Source organism: Hylobates moloch, unplaced genomic scaffold, assembly GCF_009828535.3.
Source record: "Hylobates moloch isolate HMO894 unplaced genomic scaffold, HMol_V3 SCAFFOLD_8, whole genome shotgun sequence".
Lineage (NCBI taxonomy): Eukaryota > Metazoa > Chordata > Mammalia > Primates > Hylobatidae > Hylobates > Hylobates moloch.
In genome coordinates this window covers 63,305,145-63,328,786 of record NW_026652283.1, presented here as the reverse complement: position 1 = coordinate 63,328,786, position 23,642 = coordinate 63,305,145, and the positions used below count along the sequence as shown (strand labels likewise).

Here is a 23,642-nt window from a genome sequence, read left to right as displayed (position 1 = left end):
CGAGATTTGGGCACTTTTGGGGGTGCCGGTGGCCCGGGCCGATGGCGCAAGGTTGGGCAGGCTTCTCTGAGGAGGAACTGAGGAGACTAAAGCAGACTAAAGGTAACAAGATGGGTTTACAGTGGTTTAATTCTTGGGTCTTAAGGGGAAGAGGCGGGAATGCAGCTTTGGCGGGGGAAGGGGGCGTGGAAGCGGCTACGTTTGTGTTAGCGGAAGGCGCTGTAAGTACGTGGACTGGATTAGGGGGTTTCGGAGGTGGACTTACTGGGAGTCACGACGGGAGGGGCAAGCCAGAAGACTGGGATCTTCTTTAGAAAAGAAGGTCCAGGAATCCACTGTAGGGATTTGACTCTTTTCTTGTGAAAGGAATGGGACTTGGGAGAGGAAGTGAGCCTAGAGCCGGGGTGTCTCCCTTAGGGAAGATTGCTGCAGGAATCAACGGTTGGAAGGTTAGGGTCAGGGTAAGGGAAGGAGGAGGGGCGCACGCCGTCTTAGAATTGTGATGAATTTATAGAAGCAGATGGTTGGAAAAAAGGAGCACAGGCGTCTGAATAAAGGCAAAAATTCGGTGCTTTTCACAATTCATCTGGAGTGTTGCATTCACTTCTGGTTGCCAGATGATTTTTGCAGTACTTCCCAATTTTTGAGAATCAGCAAACCAAAAGGGTCTTTGAGAGGGTGGATGTGAAGACTATATGTTTATATACATATAGTCTTACTGACTTTGGAGTAAGCTAACCTTGTGCTTCTCTCTCTGGCTTTATAGAGTAATCATTGAATGGGCTTGTACAATTTTTTTTTTTTTTTTTGATGAAGGAATTAAGTTTGCTGATTGTTGGTGGAAAACTTAGTAATATTAATTGCACTTTGCTTGTGGTTGAAATTTCTCAGTGATCTGTATGGTTATCGTGGTAGTACACACAATTTCTGTAAGAAGTGTACATCGCTCTTGGTACCTTAATTCAAATACTTTATTTTTATTTTTTATTTATTTATTTATTTTTTTTTTGAGACGGAGTCTCGCTCTGTCGCCCAGGCTGGAGTGCATTGGCGCAATCTCGGCTCACTGCTAGCTCCGCCTCCCGGGTTCACGCCATCAAATACTTTATTTTGGTAGAAAATGAAGTAAACCTTTTATTGGCGTTTGTGGGGAAATTGGATGTTGCTCTGGTACTTATGCATTTTTAGCATAAATGTGAGAATAATCTAGGGCAGACAAGTGGGAAAAGAAGTAAATTAGTAAGATAGGGCCAATGTAGATTATATCGATTGGGGACATTTTGACTGGTCCAGGGGACTTTAAAAACTATCATAAAGGTTATGCTACGCTGTGTGGTTAACTGACTCTGTGTTGCTTGATATACTCAAATTCTTTTGCTCTGTGTTTTCAACATCCATTCACATACTTTGATATACAGGGTACAAGTGCCCTGGCCTCTGGTCTGACTGCAGTAGACTCATGAGGAGACAAACCACAAAGTTATGTGATAGTAGATATTGCAAGAACTTGCTTCAGAGACAAGAGGAACCTCACTCTGTCGGGGATTGGATGGAGCTTGGGAAGATTTCACAAAGGTGTGTTAGCAGAGGCGCATTTTCCAGGATAAAGACGACTTAATATAAAAATCTAGGCCGGGCGCGGTGGCTCACGCTTGTAATCCCAGCACTTTGGGAGGCCGAGGCGGGCGGATCACGAGGTCAGGAGATCGAGACCACAGTGAAACCCCGTCTCTACTAAAAATACAAAAAAATTAGCCGGGCGTGGTGGCGGGCGCCTGTAGTCCCAGCTACTCGGAGAGGCTGAGGCAGGAGAATGGCGTGAACCCGGGAGGCAGAGCTTGCAGTGAGCCGAGATTGCGCCACTGCACTCCAGTCCAGCCGAGCAGATCGAGCCACAGTCCCTCTCAAAAAAAAAAAAAAAAATCTAAATTAAACAATATATTCATTATGTAGAAGTATATTTTGAAATATCTTTGCAACTGGGGGTAGATAGAGGATGGTAAGGACCTGAACTTCAAGGCCCACTGTAGTGTGGAAACCAAATCACTAGTCCGTGACCACCTCGAGGACGGAGAATATCTTAACATCCTTGTATACCCGTAGCTGAACACAGTGATTGGCATATAGAACTTCCAGCTCTTCCTCTAAATCTTTTCTCCTTGGATTCCTTATTTGTAAAATTAGAGGATTTGGCCCTTTAATTTTAAAGCCATTTCTAGCTGTTCTCTATCCTTGAAAATTTATCGAATAATTTAGGAAGATGGAGTTGGTTGCCAGGAAAAATAAGGACAATAGTACTCTGGAGACCCCTGTATGGGCATTGAGGAACATGGTCAAGAACGTTAATAGTCTTGTTTATAATATTAAGAAGTTGGAAGCAACCAAAGTGTCCATTAACAAGGGAATGGATAAATAAATTGTGGTATACTCATCTAGCAGGCTACTGTACAGCTGGTGGGAATATATTAGTATTAACTGTAGCCACATGCATTAAAATGTTTGTTAATACAGTATATGTAATTACACTTGGCCCTTAAACAACACAGGTTTGAACTGTGACGGTTCACTTATACACAAATGTGCATTTAAAAAAATACAGTATTTGGGGGATGCGAAACCTGAGTATATGGAGGGCCAACTTTTGGTGTATGTGGTTTTCACAGCGCCAACTGTGGGACTTGAGTATGCACAGATTTTGGTATACATGGGGATCCCAGAACCAATTATCCTCATATACCAAGGATCAGCTAGCTGTATATATAATATATACAGTCACGCACTCAATAACAGTATTTCAGTTAGCAGTGGACCACATATATGGTGATGGTCTGGTAATATTATAATACCCTGTTTTTACTGTACTTTTTCTATGTTTAGATACACATACCATTGTTACAGTTGCCTACAGTCTTCAGTATAGTGACATACTGTACAGGTTTGGAGCTTAGGAGCAAAAGGCTGTACCATATAGGCTAAGTATATAGTAGGCTGTACCATCTAGGTTTGTGTAAATATACTCTCTGATGTTTGCACAAGGACAAAATTGCCTTACAACACATTTCTTAGAATGTATCCCATTGTTAAGTGACGTATGATTGTATATAGTGGGGAGGTGTGGGAATGTGATCAGGGAGAGGGAATTTCAGAGGTATTGGTATTTATGAAATCAGGTTAAGGCAAGTTAAGCTAAAGTAACAAATAGCCCTAATGAGTCAATCGTTTAAAATAAAGATTTGGTTTTCACTCTAGTTTCATGTTTAATGTGGGTTTGGCAGGTGACTGTATTCCACAGTCACTCCATCTTTTGGTGCTGTCTTGTAGGAGTTTACCATGGTAGGAAGAAAAGAAGATTGGAAATTGAACATTGGCAATTAAATCCTTTCACCAGTAAATGACATGTGACACTCCTACTTTTATTTACCAAAAGCAAGTCATATAACTTGGGAGACAGGAAATAAATTCTCTCTTATCTTCTAAAAGGAAGATTATGTCTATCCTTAAACAGTAGTTACTTCTACTACAGTCATATTTTATTTCTTAAACTTTTTTTTAATCATATAGGTTGGAAGACTGAGTGTGTGTGTTTATGAGTGTAACACATGCATATATTTGATGTATGATCTATTTCATAATGAAAAATTGGAAGAAAGCAGTACAGCCACATGCTGTCAATTTTTAATTAAATAAATTATTTATTCAGAAGAGTTATTCATACTGATTCTTTGCCAGTTACATTATGAATATCTTCTCCCAGTTTTTAAGTTATCTTTTCACTTTTATCTTTTTGATGAACAAAGTATTTTATTTTTTGAGGCTTGCTCTCACTCTGTTGCCCAGGCTGAAGTGCGGTAGCACGATCATAGCTCACTATAACCTTGAACTCCCGGGCTCAAGCGATCCTCCTGCCTCAGCCTCCCAAGTAGCTGGGATTACAGCTGTGTGCCATTACACCACGCTAGTTTTCTTTCTTTCTTTCTTTCTTCTTTTTTTTTTTTGGTAGGGATAGGATCTTGCTATTTTGCCTAGGTTGGTCTCAAACTCCTGGGTTCAAGAAATTCTCCCTCAGCTTCCCAAAGTGCTGAGATTACAGGCATGAGCCACCACCCCAGGCCTTAATTTTAATGTATTCAAATATGTCAACCTTTTTTTAATACCCAACGTTTCCACATCTTAAGAAATTAGTTTCTTACTATACTTAGTATAGTAGTTACAGGTGTGAGCCACTGCACCCAGCCACTATTCTTGACCTTCTGTCTTTTCATATAAAAATTTTAATAATTTTACCAAATTTAATGGAAAACTCGTTAGGAATTTTGATTGTAATTGCATTGAATCTTTAGATCAATTTCATCTTCATATTATTAACGTTGCCACTAACATGGTATATGTCTCCATTTATTTAGTACTTGTTTAAATTCTCAATAAAATTTTAGAGTTTTCCCTATAGAGGTACTAAACATCTTTTCGTTAGATTTATTCCTAGATAAGTGATAATTTCTGGTATTGAAATATATTCTCTTTAATTGTATTTTCTAATTGTTTTCTGCTGATATATAAAAAATACAAGCCAAAAGAAAAGTCAACAAAAGACATGAATAGATATTTCCTAGAAAAGGAAATATGAAGAGATGCTCATCACCACCAAGGAGCAGAGAATTACAAATCAAGAATACAGTGAGGTACTATTTTACACCCATTTGACTGACAAAAATTAAAACATCTGACAGTGTTGTATATTGAAGAGAAAGTGCATCCACAGGATCTTATACATTACTAGAGGGAGCACACTTTGGAAAGCATTTTCACATTTCTTCTAAAGTTATATTTTGTGACTCAATAGTTCTTAGATAATATCCAAAGCAAATTCTTGTACATGTAAAATAAGAGACACAGTATTGAAATTTACAAAAGCAAAAACCTGTAACCAACCTAAATGTCTATCAGTGGAAGAAGATCAGTAGACTCTGGTTTATTCACACAATGAAATGTTATACAACAAAATGAATGACTGCTGCAACATAGACAATATGAATGACTGTTGACAGTGTAATATTAAGTAAAACAGACGTACAGCACAAAACCCTTTTTATAAAGTTAAACAACTAAGTAAATACTTTTTAGAAATATTTGTAGATGCAATATGACTATTAGAGAAGGAAGAGAATAATCAACATATGATTCAAATGTTAGTTTTCTGGGATGGAGGGAGCAGGGCTTAAATAAAGCATATGGAGTATATATCACAAACTGGTAGCCCATTAGTTTAATTTAACCCAAAAATGTATGTGGCTTTTCAGCTTTGCCTCCTTCCTTTCCCCTTCTTTCTTTTTTCCCTCCTTTCTTCCTGCCTGCCTTCCTTTCTTTCCCTTCTTCCCTCCCTCCCTCTTTCATTCCTTTCTTCCTTGTCTCTCTTTCTTTTATCCAATCTTTACATTTCTTTTAGTTAATAATGGTAATAATCATTGTGTTATTTGCTAAGCCAGCTATACCTGTTGCCTTTGTTTGGGGGTAGGTCCATGTACTAGGTGAGCCATTGAATTTTGAGCAGAAGTGTTACGTCACTATGGGGTCAGCAATTAATTGCTGTAGCAAGACCTTCCTGACCTCTCTCTTCTCCCTGTGTTGTGGTGGCCAGCAACACTGAATACTGACTGTACAGTCAGCCTAGGGCCCTGAGAGAATCAGCAGAACCTCTCTGTTAGCCTTTAGTTGGCACATGGCATTAATGAAAAATAAACCTTTGTGGTTTAAAACCACTATGATTTGCCCCTGCAGCGTAATCTAGATTTCCCTGATTGATACAGTTCCCTACATTTAAAAATCAAGATATTTTACATAAAAGTCTAAATTGTAATCATAAAAATCAAAATATCTGGCTATGGTGACCTAAATTTTTTAATGATAGCAATTGACTAAAGGTGACTATGAATTGCCCCCTTTACACTATACTTATGCTTCTCAGTTCACCACAGTCTTCTTGATATTTGCAGCCCCTAATACACAGTGTGGGAAACAGTATGTTCTGTGTTTAAGTGGCCTGATTTGCTTATTGTTTATTGTTTAAAATTAGCATTTTCAGTCATATAGGTAGGTTCTGTAAAAATGCAAAATAAAATAGAAGTTACTACCTGAATTTCAGAGGAACTATTAATAATTCAGCTAATGAATTCAACAGGGAGATAAGCAGGCTAAGTGACATTTTTTGATGGTGTGAATAAAGATCAGAGCCAAGAATGTGTTCCTGCTGCAAGATACAGGATGCTTTGTGTTTCTGGCTAAAGTCAACAATAACATTTGCTTTTGATAGTACTTGAGTCTTTTAAAAAATATTTTCTGTACATATCTCATTTAATTCTTACACCAATTTCATGCATTAAGTAGAGCAGGTTAATTTTCAACCAGCTTGATAGATGAGGAAACTAAGATATTGAATAAATAATTGGCTTACCTGAGGTCACTGAGCTGGGCAGAAGCAAAGCTGGAATTGTGACTCTAGAGTTTTTAGCTTTATTTTGGGAAATTCAAATAATAAGCTTGTTTTGCTTCAAAAGTCAGTATGCCATATTTGAAAGTCCCATTTGAGTTGTTCATTTACAAGAACTCATAATTTCACTTCCCAGGCATTTAAGAGAGAATGCTATTTATAGATCTTATTAAATATAGTATGGATGTGAGTCAGATTCTCCAATTGTCTGCCCTAAGATGTTAACACTGGTGTGGACCGTCCAAAAAGTATAATAGAAGTATTATTATTTATAACTTTAAAGATATTTCCCCCCAGTTGTTTTATCTTCTATTGCTTTGCTGAGGCTACTATTACAATTAGTTTGAATGCATTGGTTAGAGCCTGACTAGGCTTTAGGGAGTACAACCTCCCTAAAGGTAGGATGAAAGAAAACAATTTAAGGTTAACTAGCATTCCTAGAAATAAGAGACTTCACTCAATTATATGCCTGTTATAGCATCTGAATATGTATCACATATGTACCAAATTGCCCTAAAAGCAGTTAAAATTTAAGAGAGGGTAATCCCATTTGAAAATGCAACCACCATTTTGTTTCAGGAGAGCAGACAGAACCATAAATCAAATTAAAACCAGATAATTCAGTCATCTCCCTGATTTGGTCAAAATTAGTTGCTTTCTTTTGACAACTATGAAATCAAGTTGAAAAAGAAACCTCACTTTGTGACCTAAGGCCTGATGGACTTTCTCTGAAGATAAATTAAGAGATGGGGCAGTTTCTGTTAAATATTAACATTATGATCTGAAAACTATTGAAACTCTACAGGAAGATGGCTGTTTTTCCCCTAGACTTTCAAGATAGAGAATGGGGTAGGAGAACCACTAGAATTGTCAAAGTTTAATACTAATTTTTTATTTTCTTAGAGGAATTATAATTATTTGCTGCTCACACAAAGGAATTTTCCTCTATTTTCTTTTACATAGATCCATTTGAACCACAGCGACGTTTCCCTGCGAAGAAAAGTCGACAACAACTTCAGCGAGAAAAAGCCCTTGTAGAGCAAAGCCAAAAACTTGGGCTTCAAGATGGATCAACCTCATTACTTCCAGAGCAGCTGCTTTCAGCACCAAAACAGAGAGTTAACGTTCAAAAACCACCTTTTTCTTCACCTGCTCTTCCGAGTCATTTCACTCTCACCTCTCCTGTTGGTGATGGACAACCACAAGGCATTGAAAGTCAGCCAAAGGAACTGGGACTTGAGAATTCCCACGATGGTCACAACAATGTTGAGATTCTACCTCCAAAGCCAGATTGCAAATTGGAGAAAAAGAAAGTGGAATTGTTAGTAAGTCTATATGAAAAGTCCATGAGACTTTTCATTTAACCCGTTTTTTCCCAATGGGCTTTAAGGAAATATAATTTGTTTATTTTAACATTTTCTCTCTTTTATATTCAGTCATAGGAATGTGATGTATAAACTATTGAAAAATAGCTACCGCCTAAATATAAGCTGGACACAGGCATTCTGTATGTTTTATGTTATTTAGTCTTCATAACAGCCTTACAATACATGTTTATTATTTAAACTGTATACATGAGGTATCTGGGACTCAGAAAAGATGATACCTTCCTAAAGCTAATACACTGCTAGTAAATAGCAGAGTCGAGATTTACATATAAGTCCGTCTGCATCCAAAGTTTATGCCTTTTACACTGAGCAGAAGCAGTTCTTTTTTTCTTTTTTTCTTTTTTTTTTTTTTTTTTTTTTTGAGACGGAGTCTCGCTCTGTTGCCTAGGCTGGAGTGCAATGGCGCGATCTCAGCTCAGAAGCAGTTCTTATATGCATAGTGCCTCTCCCCAAATTGACCCCTTTTTTCAACTTCCAGACTATTTCAATTGGCCTAGAAATTGGAACTTGTGGAGAGACGTGAAGGGATGGTCAAAGGAGAGAGTGTAGGAAATTTAGGGGACTAATGATATAACTCAGTTCATCATTAGATTTCTTCTTATTTATTCTTTACTGTCTTTGTATTAGAAACAACCTTCATAATTTAGCTACACTGTTCTTGTGGAAGATGCCATTTTTTGATTTGCAAATTCTTAGAATTTTTTATTTGATAGCTTGTGTTTTAATATATACTCTTATTTCTTTGTTTCCTCCTGATTTATCACTCACAGAGAAGGAATGACATTTGTCTCTGTTTTCTCTTTTCTGAGTTCTTTTCAAAGTATCTTTTTCTTTTCTAATCTCTGACATCTTTTTAATTTCTGCTGATCCAGATTCTATCCTGTGAATTTAAAATGTTTCCTGTCCACTAGGGGTTTACAACTAAGAAATCATTTTGACAAGAGTTATAAAACCACATGAATTATGAAACCTACATTGAACAAGTGCATACATTAAAGTGTCTGTAAGTGTAGTTTAGCAACAAAGGCCTGAGACAAATAGGAGGTAAGTTTACATTGAGCTGGACTATTTGGATTAGATGTTATAGGGAAACTTGTTCTTTTTTTAGATACTTGGAAGAATTTTCATAAAAGACATGTAACCTCAAACCATTCACGTAAAGGAGAAATTTTGAGGTTTTAAGGAAGAGAAAGGAAAGCTGTGTCCTAGAGAATGTTCAGAGATGATACCTCATTTCTCTGGGAGAGGCGGCAAAGGATAAGCCAGAGAACAGTAGAGAATTAAAGAAATGAGGAAGGAGGACAGGTGCGTGGCCCACACCTACAATCCCAGCACTTCGGGAGTCTGAGGCAGGCACATCACTTGAGGCCAAGAGTTTGAAACCAGCTTGGCCAAGATGGGGAAACCCCATCTCTACCAAAAATACAAAAAAATTAGCTGGGCGTGGTGGTGCGTGCCTGTAGTCCCAGCTACTTGGGAGACTGAGGCACAAGAATTGCTTGAACCTGGGAGGTGGACGTTGCAGTGAGCCAAGATCATACCACTGCATTCCAGCCTGGGCAACAGAGGGAGATTCTGTCCCCCGCCCAAAAAAAAAAGCAGAACTGAGGAAGGATCAGAAGCAGAAGCAGGGGATGAATAAGTAGAGAATTAAAGAAATGAGAAAGGATCAGAAGCAGGGGATGCCTTCCTAGCAGGTTCACTAATGCAGCAAGATACCATGAAGCTCTCTGGGGGCTAAAGGCCGCAATCAAAATAAAGGTTAGAGAAATCCCAGGTGTCAATGTTGTAGATCATATGGGAGAGAATGCAGGGTGAGCTGTGGAACTAAGGCGCCTGGTGAGGAGATGCCTGCAATAGTGAAAGTGAGAAATGACCAGTCCCAGCACTAAGGTGGAAGGTGTAGAAATGGACAGAGAAGGACAATTTTGGAAGTGGTTACTAGATTTGGGAATAGAGGTATGTGATATAATGGCCGTAAGAAGTGACAGTAATAGGAATAAATAGCTTTGCCAATACCTTGTTTAATTTGAGTTGACATCAAGCTCACGACTTTATGGGAAATTTTAATGTATTTATTTTAGAATTGGACAGATTGTAAAACAATACATGTTTTCACATCTTTGAATTTTTTTCTTTAGCCCAACATTCTAGTCTTAGCTCTTAGTGTTTTACTTTGTTTAAAAATGTCTACGTTGGGCTGGGCACAGTGGCTCACACCTGTAATCCCAGCACTTAGGGAGGCAGAGACGGGAGGATAGCTTGAGCCTAGGAGTTTGAGACCTGACTGGGTAATATAGCGAGACCCCGTTCTCCACAAAAAGGAAAAAAAAAAAAAAAAACAAAGACAAAAAAAAAAAGTCTTAAGAGCTGGGAAACAGTGAGCAAATTGAAAGAAAATATTAATATATGAAATAAACATTGGTTATTGTCTGAAACATGTTAAGGTGGTGGAGACTTTATAGAAAACTCTAAAAGGTATGAATAATATGACATCAGCTACAGACCAATTTTTATTAATCTCCATTCTGCATATAATACATAATTAACTTACACAAATTTCTTTGTACTCCTAAACACATGCCACTATATTCTGGCTTCCAGTTTGTGGATTCCTAGATTAGATATAGAATGGATTTCAGAGGTCCAATTTATGTAAGCCTCTTTACTTTAGATCATAGTCTTTGTTCCCATTAGAGCAAAATAATGAACTGTTTCTTTTAAGAGGACTTTTGAAAGAACATATACATAAATCTTCTTGATTAAATTTTATACTTAGGGGACTGAGACTGGTAAGGTGTGGGATAGGGTAGCAGTTTCTTTTTCTTTCATAAACTCATTTTTATGCTTTTTTTGCCCCCTAGGCAAGAAAAATCTCGTTGGGAAGTCCTCCAACAAGAACAACGGCTAATGGAAGAGAAAAATAAACGCAAAAAAGCTCTTTTGGCTAAGGCTATTGCAGAAAGGTGAGGCACCTGAACTAGGAGTGTTTGTAACCTGTAACCAGTTCTGTCATGTGTTATGTTTATTTTCCCATGTCTCTTTTAATAAACTGATATTTTTTCTTCAACCATTACTTTTAAGGCTAACTAAACAAATTATGCTTTATAAGTGATATTGAAATTCCAGTTATAATTTATTAAAGAGAACTTTTTAAGCATAGAGCATATTAAATTTGTAAATATAGTTGCAGTTAAAACTTAAAGACCTTCATTAGTGCTCCTAGTTTCAACCATTTACACATTCATAAGGGAAGCAGTAAATAGCTATCAGTATATGTAAATTAGCAACAAATGCAAGTTTTAATTTTTATTTGGGGAGGCCTTAATCATTTGATGTGTAGAGGAATAAGGTTTTCTACATAAGTGACATACTCCCATGAATCTTAATTGTATTTCCTGTGGGCATTTTTCTTAAATAATTTGCCCAGCCTCCACAAGTAGAAGATACATGATATAGTTTAACTTTTTATTGATGACTCAGGGTCATTATTATGAGCACTGTGTGAGATTCAATTTTTCTTTCACCTTCCAGTGTCTATCAGCAGCCCCTTCACATTTACTGCATTGTACCAGCCCCACACAACAACATTCCCATTGGAATCATTCTTCCCATCCCCCACCACTCTTGCTGAGTTTGTAGTTTCTGTCTAATCTCCTGTGGCCTTAGGAAACTAAACTTAGTCAATAAATCAATGATTGTGAATAGTGAAAACTAAATGCAAGGAAGTGCATTTTCTTTTTAGACTTCCAGAAAAGTCTGTCAAACTGTTACTGCTTGAAGCTAGAGTATGTGTAGGGGCGGGAGAAGAGGGAAGAAGGTGATGGGTATAAGAGTAGTTCAGAATTTTTGTCTGCCAGAGGAGTGAGTGTAGTTGAGAAATGATGATTTTTCTTTTTCTACTACTGGTACACCTTGATCTTTCTTGAAGCATAGGAAATATGCAACTCACTGAGTTACTGTGTTTCAAGGGAAAAAACCAGCAGATAAAAGAGTAGTGCCCTTTTTTTTTTTTTTGTAAGTGATTATTTAAAAATAATTAAAGCATTTTAGTAGTCTTCAATTTCTAAGAGATGGGAAGGCTGTTTTCTGTGGTTTTACAAAAAGATGTACAGGCTCAGCAGTTCTTCTCATAAGTGCTTTTGATTTTAGACAGCACCAGTATAAACAGAATTGTAAGGAAATACAACATGTTTGAACTATTAATAAATGGACAATGAAGTACTTGACATAAAAGAATCATACTGTTAAGTGAACTTTTGTAGGCAGAAAGGAAGGGTAAATGCCTAAGAGTAGAAATCAAGAGAATGTGCTATGTAACATAGTGGATTTATGTGGGGATTTTTCTTCTTCCTTCACAATGTGTGTGAAAATTTGAAATGAGTGAAATCATGATTAAAGGGTTGCTTTTTTATCTGCTTGTTCCATTTCTTAAGTATGTATTGTACTTGGGAGAGGGGATTGAGAAATGATGAGGTTGGATGTGCTTTTAAATAAGGAAAATGAGTGTTTTGGTGTTCAGCTCCATAAAGAATTTTGGTAACTAGTAGTTTTCCTAAGGAACAAGAATCAAAGCAATAAAAGTTTGGGGAAATGGGTCCCAAGAAGGTTAAAACTAAGTGGATGTTCTCAGATGTATAAAGAGGTGTGGTTTAATATAGATATCTATCTGTTCTTAATGTCAGGTAAGTATCAGACAAATGAAAATGGGCTTAGCAAGAAGAAGAATTAAAGACTAGAAATTTGGAAAGCTCTGTTGAATGTTTCCATGTAAAGGGAATACAGATATATTCTTTTAGTGTTTGTTCTCTTTACAGAATGAATATCAATCTACAAATGAACTATTTGCTGAGTTTTTTTAGACTTATTTGTTACTTTGTTTATGAAACATGCAAATATAAAATTTCAAAAACTCAAATGTTAACCAGCTTTTATTTCAATTTTTCTGATTTTTTTCTAACTTTTAAAATATAAATTATAAATGTATATACAGTATCTTGCTTTTTCACTTACATTGTATATGGACACATGGTTTTAAAATGTTGTTTTCCCACTCACATACCTGATTTTCTAGATCCAAAAGAACTCAGGCAGAGACCATGAAACTAAAGCGGATCCAGAAGGAGTTGCAGGCTTTAGATGACATGGTGTCAGCTGACATTGGAATTCTCAGGAACCGGATTGATCAGGCCAGCTTAGACTATTCATATGCTCGGTGAGTTGGGGAAATTGAATCTGAACAAGGAGTATGATTTAATTAATGTTTATTGCCAGCTGTTCCAGGGCTTTTATGTATATATCATAATTTAAGCCTCAAAACAACCCCATTCAGTGCTGTATTTATTCCTCTTTTGTGCTAATTCAAGTGTCTCCTCTTCAGTGAAGTCTTCCTTAACTCTGCCCTACTAGTTAACCTTGTTCGTGTGCCATTAGAGCAGTTCTCGCATTATTTATTTACGTTTTAGTCTTTGTTGCTAAACTCTCAGCTATTTAATGTTTGGAAATTTTTTTATTCATCTTTCAGGATCTAGCAAAGTAAATACCTGAGTGATTTGCCCAAAACTGTTATTCTAACACCAAGTCTGTGTTCTTTCCATTAAAATTTTTGTTATCTGATAGGTCCTATAGGATTGAAGTCTAGTTCTCACTTTAGCTTTCATCAGAGTAAGAGGATCTAGTTTAGTTTTTAAAAGCTTATGAATATTTTAAGCACATCCTCTGTTTTAGAAATTTGAAATATTTTCTCTTTTTTTTTTTCTTTTCAATTATACTCTGTATGAAATGGTTTAATGTATGTTTCCTTGGTTTCAACCATTGGCATTTTTTAAAAGAGAAAAAATACCATGGAGTATTTTTAAAATGAACTAACACATGTAATGAATTACATGGACTTTGCAGACAGATAAAAGGGCAAAAAAATATGTCCAATTTCAGGGTTTTCAGCCCTTTCAACATTGCTTTAATCATCCTGGTTTGTCTTTTTTCACAAGGGAATGCTGTGTTAATGACTCAGTTTTCTATCTTTCTCTGTTACACTAGAAATCAATCAGAATGCCTCATTAGGCCAGGGTAAACCACAACATCAGAATGTTTATATAACAATTTATTAAAGCGGAAATGCTTGATTGTGGTTTTTAATTAACTGTTGAGTGTTTAAGAAAGAGTCTTGTGGTTGTCCTTGTGACTTTTGTAATTGTTGTTGGACCATATGCTATTAGACTTAGAGTTGTCTTCATTAATTAACTACTTGAAAGAATGCCGTCAGTAGCTGATAACCAGAGGTTCCAGGTTTCCATTAATAAGGTCATTAAGGGAGGTAACAGAGATTTTATTTAAGATTAAACTAAGCCTTGATTTGTAGCACATTTTATTCTCTGTAACGTAAGTTTGCCAGAGGAACATTTTTATGCCTTTGTAGCCTTTTATATGAATAATTCATATTATAAGGTAGTAGTACCAGGTACCTCAGTTGAAATTTGAGGCCGGGCACAGTGGCTCATGCCTGTAATCTCAGCATTTTGGGAGGCCAAGGCAGGCGGATCACGAGGTCAGGAGTTCAAGACCATCCTGGCTAACACGGTGAAACCCCATCTCTACTAAAAATACAAAAAATTAGCCGGGCGTGGTGATGGGCGCCTGTAGTACCAGCTACTGGAGGCTGAGGCAGGAGAATGGCGTGAACCTGGGAGGCGGATCTTGCAGTGAGCGAAGATTGCGCCACTGCACTCCAGCCTGGGCAACAGAACAAGACTCCGTCTCAAAAAAAAAAAAAAAAAAGAAAAGTAATTTGATTTTAATTTTGTCCTAGGGGAAACTGGAGAAAGACGCCTTTTTGTATTCAATATTATATAAGAAATGTCATAGTTTTAGCCTTCTAAGAACCACAACAAAGAAGGTGGGATTACTAAAGGAAAAAACATCCTATAGTCTATAAGTATCCTAAATGAAATTTTACTAAATTTTTAAATCTTTAGTAAGTTACAGATGACAGTTTCTCATGGTACTAATATTGATGTAGTTGAATGTAAGTAGATGTTGTGTGCCACTATTTTTATTTTTATTTTTAGGTTTTTGAGACGGAATATCACTCTTATTGCCCAGGCTGGAGTGCAGTGGTGCGATTTCGGCTCACTGCAACCTCTGCCTCCCAAATTCAAGCGATCCTCCTGCCTCAGCCTCCTGAGTAGCCCAACTATAGGCGCCTGCCACCACACCTGGCTAATTTGTTGTATTTTTAATAGAGACGGGGTTTCACCATGTTGGCCAGGCTGGTCTTGAACTCTTGACCTCAGGTGATCCACCTGCCTCGGCCTCCCAAAGTTCTGGGATTACAGGTGTGAGCCACCACGCCTGGCCATGTGCTGCTATTTTCAAAAGCCGAAGCTCTTGCATTGAGTCAAAGGGAAACAAAGACTTTGGTGACTAGAACCATAGTGTGTCTTGTTCATGCGTAAGATTAAGGTATTATTTTCTAAACTTGCATTTGTGGTTATTGAGAAATTACAGACTGGTAAAATAATATTATGGTCCAGATTTGAAGTCAAAGATAATCCCTAGGACAGTCAGTTTTTATGGGAGATTTCCTTGTTTTTTCTTTTTTTAATAAAAATGATATCTTAGTTCTATAGTATTTGGTACAGTGCTATGTCCACAAAAGGTTCTTGGATAGTGAATAGGCCAGAACTTGCTTTAAAATTGGCTTCTGTAGAGCAGTGTTTGGATAGACACCTCTGAGAAGACTAGCACTTTGAGCCAATTTGAGAGAGTTGCTGCTGCTGCTGCTGCTGCTGCTACTGCTACTGCTACTACTGCTACTGTTCACCACTGGGATTACAATGTTGCCATATGCTGTGCAGACCAGCTTATAAAATCGAGAGTGGCTGCATGTAGAACATTTCTTTAAATCACTATTGACCATCTAGGTTTCATAGACACCCTCATACAGGCAAACATACACCCACAGACAAATATTTTTAAATCACTTTATGAATAATTTTTAAAAGTAAGATTAAAAGGGATTGTGTAAAACAACTTTGTTTTAAAATTTTAATAAGAATGTAAGCATGGTAACCATCTTTATATCAAGTAATATTTGACTCACAAACATAAAAAGCTGAGAGAATATAGTTACATCCTTGTAGCAACACAGGATAGTCTAGATACTTGTAAAATATTGGGTGTATGTTCTCCCTGCTGAAATGATTAACTCTGTGATAAAATCATTTTTTCCTTTCTGTGCTTAGAAATATATTTTTCACTCACTGATTCTTAAGTTTGAGAAAATTCACCTAGGATATGTTTTGCTGAAGACTCATCTGAGATTTCACATATGATTGATTTTATCATCTAGACTCTAGAATGTATCTCTGCATTTGTATTAGTTTCCTAGGACTGACATAACAAGTAATCCAAACTGGGTGACTTAAAACAACAGAAATTCCTTCTCTTTCATTTCTGGAAGCCACATATCCAAAGTCAAGTTGTCAGATTTGTGATTTCTTCAGAGACTCTAGCTATCCATTTCTTGCCTCTTCCAACTTCTGGTGGCTGTGGGCATCCCTTGGCTTGTGGCCACGCCACTCCATTCTGTGCCTCCATAATTATATTGCTTTTTCTTCTCTCTCAAAACTTCCTCTGCCTTTCTTTTAAAAAGATGCATGTGATTACACTTAGGGTCCAACTGGATAATCTGGAATAAACTCCTCTCAAAACCTTTATCTTAATCACATCTTTTTCCATATAAGGTAATTTTCACTCATTTGTCATAGAAGGTAATATTCACAGGTCCCAGGAATTAGGAAGTGAATATCTTTGGGAGGCCATTTTTTAGCCTACCACACCATTCATCTTTTGATTTCTGTAACAGTGGCAAAATGTCTTCCTCTGTCAGTTGTCTCTACTTTACAAATACTGGATAGGCAGAAAATGAAAACTAAAAACAGGTTACAAAAATGGTGTTTTCAGTCTTCTTTTATACCTTCTGGAGGTGACATAATACTTTGTACAGCACAGTAAAGAAGGTCAACAATGATAATTTATTGCATCATCCTTTTAGATCATTGTTTTCTTATTTTAATTTCTTTTTATTACAGAAGGGAATAATTGATAAGTAATGATGAAATAATTCCTAGGACGATGAAATGGCAAAATGTTTCAAGATATAGGAAATATAAAAATACTGCAATAATCCTATGATATGTCTTAGATTTATGAAAGGGTTCATTGGACCTCTCTAGTAATTGCAAAATATAATTTATTTTATTCTGTTTTTTTAAATAAGTAAATTTTCTCATTATTTGAAAGACTTAAGAAAAGATAAAAATTATGAAATGCTAATTTATACAAATAGTGAGAACTGCTCAGAAAAGGAACTGAAAAATTAAAAGTGGACCCGTCGAACCCAGTGGTATACCGAGGGTTAATGGTTGAGTTTTTAAACATTTCAGGGTATACCGAAACAAAGAGACAATTTCTAGAATCCTTTAAAAATAACATTCATTAATTCATTCCATCCCCCTTTAAAATAACAAAACAGTTCTATAATTACATTTCCAGTTCACTGTGTCTTACTATGTTGTGTATAATGCTCTTATTATTTTGTTCCAGAATGTCATCATACACTAATTTGGTATTACCCACCTGACCATAGGCTGGTAGTGCAGTTTGTGAAACTAATCAATATTTTAAACATTAAATCACTCTATAGGAGAATATATATTTGTATTTCTGGCCAGAAGGACTTTAAATAAATAAACAAAATACAAAATCTTCAGTGATTTATCCAGGGTGATAGATCAATGGAAACCAAGGGACCTGTTTGCAAATGTTAATTTCAATTCAGTATTCATGAATCCAGACTGTAAATCTCTACTAATTGACTTTGACTGGCTGAAGGAGACCACAGACTTTCAGAGAAGGGAGGTTTGAGGCAGGGTCAGGGCAGGGTATTCATATACCTATAGAGAATGTCAGAGCTCTTGTCTTGTTGCAAGAACATTACATGAACAGGGTATGTTATAAAGTATGGAGATAAGGGAACTAGGTATCCAGTAGAGTTCCTTTAGAACAATTCTTTTAACATAGAGGGTTATTGAAAGATAATGGGTGCTGTCATTTTTACATTTACTATATTTACAGTTAAAAAAAGGAAATATGATAAGTTAACATTATGTGAATGAGTTTTCAAGTATAAATACCAGGTCCCTAAATTTTGCATAATCTTAATTTTAGAGTCATGCTTATTAATATATTAACAGTACTTTTTGATTCTGGTGTTCTAAATGAGAAGTTCTGTTTCTTGAACACCTACCAGGCACAAAACTGGAAGCTTGCCCCATTTATACTGTTTAATCCTCAAAACTCCTATGAGGTATTATTATCATCATTGTTTTACAGGTAGACCAAGACTCAGCTTAAGTAACTGCCCAGAGTCACTGTACTGGAATTTTCAATTATTGCATGCCTCTTCCCCAACCCCTTCCAGAGGAACCTGGCTGTGTTTTGGACTCAGGATGCTGACCCTGGGGCATACCTAATTAGAACAGAGATGGGCTACCGACTCCAGTACATTTAATCCATAGGCTAAATAGTGGTTCATGGCATGGCCTGACACTAAGAGTTCTGTTTAAACTGAGATGAGCCGGGCAAACCTAGGTTCTCCTCTGAGAGTGTGGAATTGGATCACTGAGAGATTGAGTGGAGTGAATTTGATACAGAGTGCAGGTGGTGGCCATATTGGCCTGTGAGTATGATAGGAAAGCTGAAATGAGAGAAAATGTGTCGCTTCTAAGCATTGAAGAGAATAGCCTTTGATTCTGATGACATGTCTATGAAATTGCCTCGTGTATCCTACAATAAAACCCAATTTTTACCTGAGCTAGTTTGACTGGATATCTGTTCTTTGTATCCACAAGAAGCCTTGACCAAAACGGGTACACACAGTAAATGTCAGGAAGGTTTTGAACCCTGGGTTTTCTAAAATGAAAGCCATTTATTATTTTCACTGTATTTTCTTCTAAGACAGAGAATCCTAAATTAGGAGATACACCTGTTTCTTTTTTGCTATAACTCTTGTACTAGAAACTACTTATTACACTAAGTTGATATAGGCACTCCTAACAGGTAAAGCAGCATGGCCTTCACAACTGCTAATGGTAATGAAATTGAAGAACTAGTTGGAAATCAATCTTTTTTCTTGGAAGAGAGGAAGGACCCTCTTGTTGCAAAAAGAAAAGCAACAAATTTTATAGAAAAGGCAAAAGACAATAAATTAAGACACAAAACTCTTCTTTTTGTACTGACCTAATGGAGAAGAAAAAAAGTGAGATTGCAAGGTGACTTCTCCAGTAGAATTGCCCTACTTCACATAAGACTTCACATAAGATTACCTATCAACAGAGTTTGTATATGTCTAACTATATAAAATTTCCTAGTAAGAGTATAAGAGGAGTAGTGGAGAGAGTGAGAACAACTTAACCCAAGGATTCTCAACTGGGAGCATTTTTGTCCAATAAGGGACATTTGGCAATGCCTGGAGACACTTTTGGTTGTCACAACTTTTGGGAATTACTGGCAACTAATGGGTAGAAGCCAGTGATGCTGTTTAGCATCCTGCAGTGCAGGACAGCTTCGCACAACAAATAATTATATGGCCCAAATTGTCAGTAGCAACAAGGTTGAGAAATCCTGCATATAGCTGTCCCGAAGTTTTCAACTTGATGTTTACTTCTTGCCCTCACCCAGTATCATTTTGCTGGGTGTTCTCTGTTCCATTTATATTCATCTGCCGACCATTGTCTGTATCTTTCTCTATCAGAATTTTTCTCTTTTTTTCTAATTTATTAATCAAGAGATACAATTTTCCACTTTCTCCATCTCTTGTCTGTCTTCTCATAAATTTAACCAACTATGTGCTGAAGCTAGCTTACCCTGGTTCATGTGGATTTTGTGTATCTCTTCCCAGTTCTGCATTCAGTAATATCACATTGGTGGCTTGAAATTGGACAGGGTGGTAGTAATTATCCCATGGAAATGTAAATGCTACAAATCAGGGCTCCCCCCCCCCCCCCCCCCCCCCCCCCCCCAGAGCTAGCATACCACTGAATTAACCTTTTAGCCTGCCTTCACTCAAAAACAGCTTTGGAAAGAAAACATTCATGCAGAATAACATGTTTTCATTAGGTGAATTCAAGTAAGGATATTGTGAAAGTTTCAGCAGCCATAGCCTAGTCTGTCCAACATGTAGACAAGTGTTTGTAAAGTAGTAATATCTGTATCTTCATTATATATTTTTTCCCAGTTTTGGAATTGAATTATTGTTTCTAGATCCTCTTTTGAATATCTTCTTCAGTGGAAAACTGATGGACCTGTCTTTATACACATCCTTACAGGAAGCGGTTTGACAGGGCTGAAGCAGAGTACATTGCAGCAAAGCTAGATATACAGCGCAAGACTGAGATAAAAGAGCAACTCACTGAACACCTTTGTACGATCATACAACAAAATGAGCTCCGAAAGGCCAAGAAGTTGGAGGAGTTGATGCAACAACTAGATGTACAAGCCGATGAAGAGACTTTGGAGCTTGAGGTGGAGGTCGAGAGATTGTTACACGAACAAGAAGTAGAATCAAGGAAACCAGTGGTTCGTTTAGAGAGGCCATTTCAGTCGGCGGAGGAGAGTGTGACATTAGAATTTGCTAAAGAGAACAAAAAGTGTCAAGAACAAGGTGTTTCCCCAAAGATAGATGAACAGTGTGGAAATTCCAGTAGCATCCCCTCTCTTAGTCCAAACTGCCCAAATCAAGAAGGTAATGACATTTCAGCTGTTTTGGCCACATGAAGTTCTGGTATTCTTTTGAGCTAATATGGTATTGAGTAAAGTATACTTTTTGCAGTAGATAATGCCCTGACCTCAATAAAAACCTCTTTAAAACAATGTTGATTTTTGAATTAATGATTAGTTTTAGTAAATTAATATGTTTGGCCATTCTAAAATCCAAAATTATGATAATTTTATTTCTAGGGGTATGTTTCACCTTGCATTTGGCCCAGTTCTTTCAGTGTTCCGTTTACCCTTTTTACTGAATTAAAGTAAGTGACCTAAAAGGATGGAAGAAAAACTACATGGTTGGAGTGTTTTTAGATCCGATAAATATGCAAAAGTAAAATGGAAAATGATACTCAATACCTAGTTGAACTCATTTCACTTCTGCTGGGAGACGTATTAAGACTGGAAGTCCTATTTTATTTAATCAATATCAGTAAAAAGACAAAAATTACAGTGTGAACAAGAGAAAAACAGGAATAGAAGAAAAAAGTTGCAGATTGAATTATCTATCTGGGTATTACTAGAGTTGTAAAACACAACTTGGAAGTTGGAATTTATGTGAAGAACCAGACAACTTAAGCCAGCATCACTTTTGTCTTCAATTTGCCTTCAAATGGTTTTAGTTTACAACCTGCATTTTGTTATTTGAAACACACACACACGCATATATAAACATATATGTAATTTTACTATTGTCTTTCCTTTAATCAATGAATTAAATTTAGACAAAACATTTCTAAAGTGAGGCTGAAAATAATATAGAAAATCTCATTGCTACTTGTGATTATCAAAAAAAGTATGTATTTTCTTTCTAAAGTTATCTATAAATATGTGTTTGATATGTTGGACGTGACTTACCCTGTCATGAAGCATTTAAATTGTTAAAATGCTGATTTTCTTATTAGTTTGTTAATTGCCTGTTACTAGTACTTGACCAATACATTGTGCTATATGTAAATGTGTAAATAAATATTGTAATTCTCTCACAAAGTCTGTGAATATCACATTAAATTATAATTTATTTATCAGAAATTCCAAAAAGTAAAAATATTACCTTTGAGGACTTTTTTTTTTTAAAAAAGAATTATTATCAGAAAACATAAGCACAAATACAAGATTGTATCCATAAAAGTTTCCCTAGGAAAACATTCCACAGGATGTCCCTAAGAAAAACTTAGGGACATCCTGTGTTTAAATGGGTTTGTTTGAGGGTATTATCTTCTGGTAATATAGATGAGCTTTATATTTTTATATTATGTAATTTGAGTTGAAAGTATAACATTTTACTACTGACTTCTCTAAACAGAAGCATTTCTGTAGATAGTTGTGCTTTTATTTATGAATGACATACATAAAAGCCAAAAGTTTCATTGTCTAACACACTTCTTTTTCTGAGGAATAAACAAGTCTGATATAGTGTCTTTCATTTACCTTAAAAAAATTTCAAACAGTTTAGTATGTATTAAGCATTGTGTGACAGTAATGCATCTTGGATCTCCTTGTGGTACATACAGTTATTTACTTCTATTAAACATCTGTTAAGAAAAATTCATTGTCAATGAGGTTTTATAATATTGGTTAAATGCAGGTATGTGCAATCTTAATTCTCAGTCTAAATACTTCAAAGATATATGAAGAAATGAGAACCCTAAAGTTAGATGAGACCTCAGAGATAATCTAATCTAATTTTTTTTTTTTTTTTTTGAGACGGAGTCTCACTCTGCCGGCCAGGTTGGAGTGCAGTGGCACGATCTCAGCTCACCGCAACTTCCGCCTCCCAGGTTCAAGCAATTCTTCTGCCTCAGCCTCTCAAGTAACTGGGATTACAGGCACCTGCCACCACGCCCGGCTAATTTTTCTATTTTTAGTAGAGACGAGGCTTCACCGTGTTGGCCAGGCTGGTCTCAAACTCCTGACCTCAGGTGATCCGCCTCAGCCTCCCAAAATGCTGGGATTACAGGCATGAGCCCCCGCACCCAGCCTCGTTTCATTTTATAGTGAAGAATTTGAGAGCCAAAGATTTCAGTAGCAGCTTGGCCAGCTGGCTCATTTGAAATTTAAAGTGCTAGTAAAGTTGCAGTTCCTTATTCCAGATGTGTCACTTACATATTTCAGGCTGTGAAGTTCACTGCACTGCATCCCTCCACTTGCAAATTTTGCTCTATAACCCTTTGAGGAAGAGTGTGTGTGTGTGTGTGTGTGTGTGTGTGTGTGTGTGTGTGTGTGAGGGAGAGGGAGACGGAGAGAAAAGTGCTTTCAAACATGGCTATAAAAGGTCCACTGAACCCATTATTTTGAAAAAATGTTATCTTGCTTGGCTTTCCTAGGGTGGTATCAGAGTGCTCAGGTGATGATATAAGCGACAAAATCATATTGCATCAGGTTTATACAAAGGCAGCTGTATCCCATCTGTGGGAGGAACAAGAGCAAATGAATGAGAAGTGAGGGTTCATTGGTATGAAGACCATATGCACTGGCTTTTCCAGGATCGCCCTGACGTAGACATGTTTAAAATAAAATACAGTACATTTGAAAGGCTTTGATATATAAATTCACAAATACGCAATAATTGTTAATTTCTGTGAAGGAAATTACTGGTTCAAAATTACTGCCATGAGTTTATTGCGGCATTTTATAGAGCTGTCCCTCCTGGGGTTAAACTACTCTCCTCGTTGCTTCCACTTCTCAAATTGTTAGAGCAAAGGTGTATCAGGATTCCTAATGATGTGAAAAGTAATCTAGGGGCCACCTCGTTTGTGTTATCTCACTTGTTCTATTTAAAAGATAACCTTTACCCAATTGTAGTAATTCTCACTTAAAGTATACATTTACTTGGGTAAACTTAAATTCCTGAATTGAAGGGTTTTTATACTTTGATTTTCTATTCCTTTCTTTATGGCCATTTTTGGGGGGTTTCAGAAAAGCAAAATTTCTTAAAGCACAGT

The 23,642-nt window shown here is 36.7% G+C and overlaps 1 protein-coding gene across 2 annotated transcripts; it reads left to right on the top strand.

The window, feature by feature from the left end:
- GORAB (golgin, RAB6 interacting) lies at positions 1 to 21,687 on the top strand. 2 transcript variants are annotated; one of them, XM_032161015.2, is made up of 5 exons: positions 1 to 102; positions 7,448 to 7,805; positions 10,737 to 10,838; positions 12,947 to 13,087; positions 20,262 to 21,687. In XM_032161015.2, the coding sequence occupies exons 1-5, from the start codon at positions 42 to 44 to the stop codon at positions 20,707 to 20,709; spliced, it is 1,110 nt and encodes a 369-aa protein (XP_032016906.1). In that variant the 5' UTR covers positions 1 to 41; the 3' UTR covers positions 20,710 to 21,687. The 2 variants fall into 2 exon arrangements, with proteins under 2 accessions (XP_032016906.1, XP_032016907.1); XM_032161016.2 differs by lacking the exon at positions 1 to 102 and having other exon boundaries at positions 7,688 to 7,809.
- The last annotated feature ends 1,955 nt before the right edge of the window (positions 21,688 to 23,642 follow it).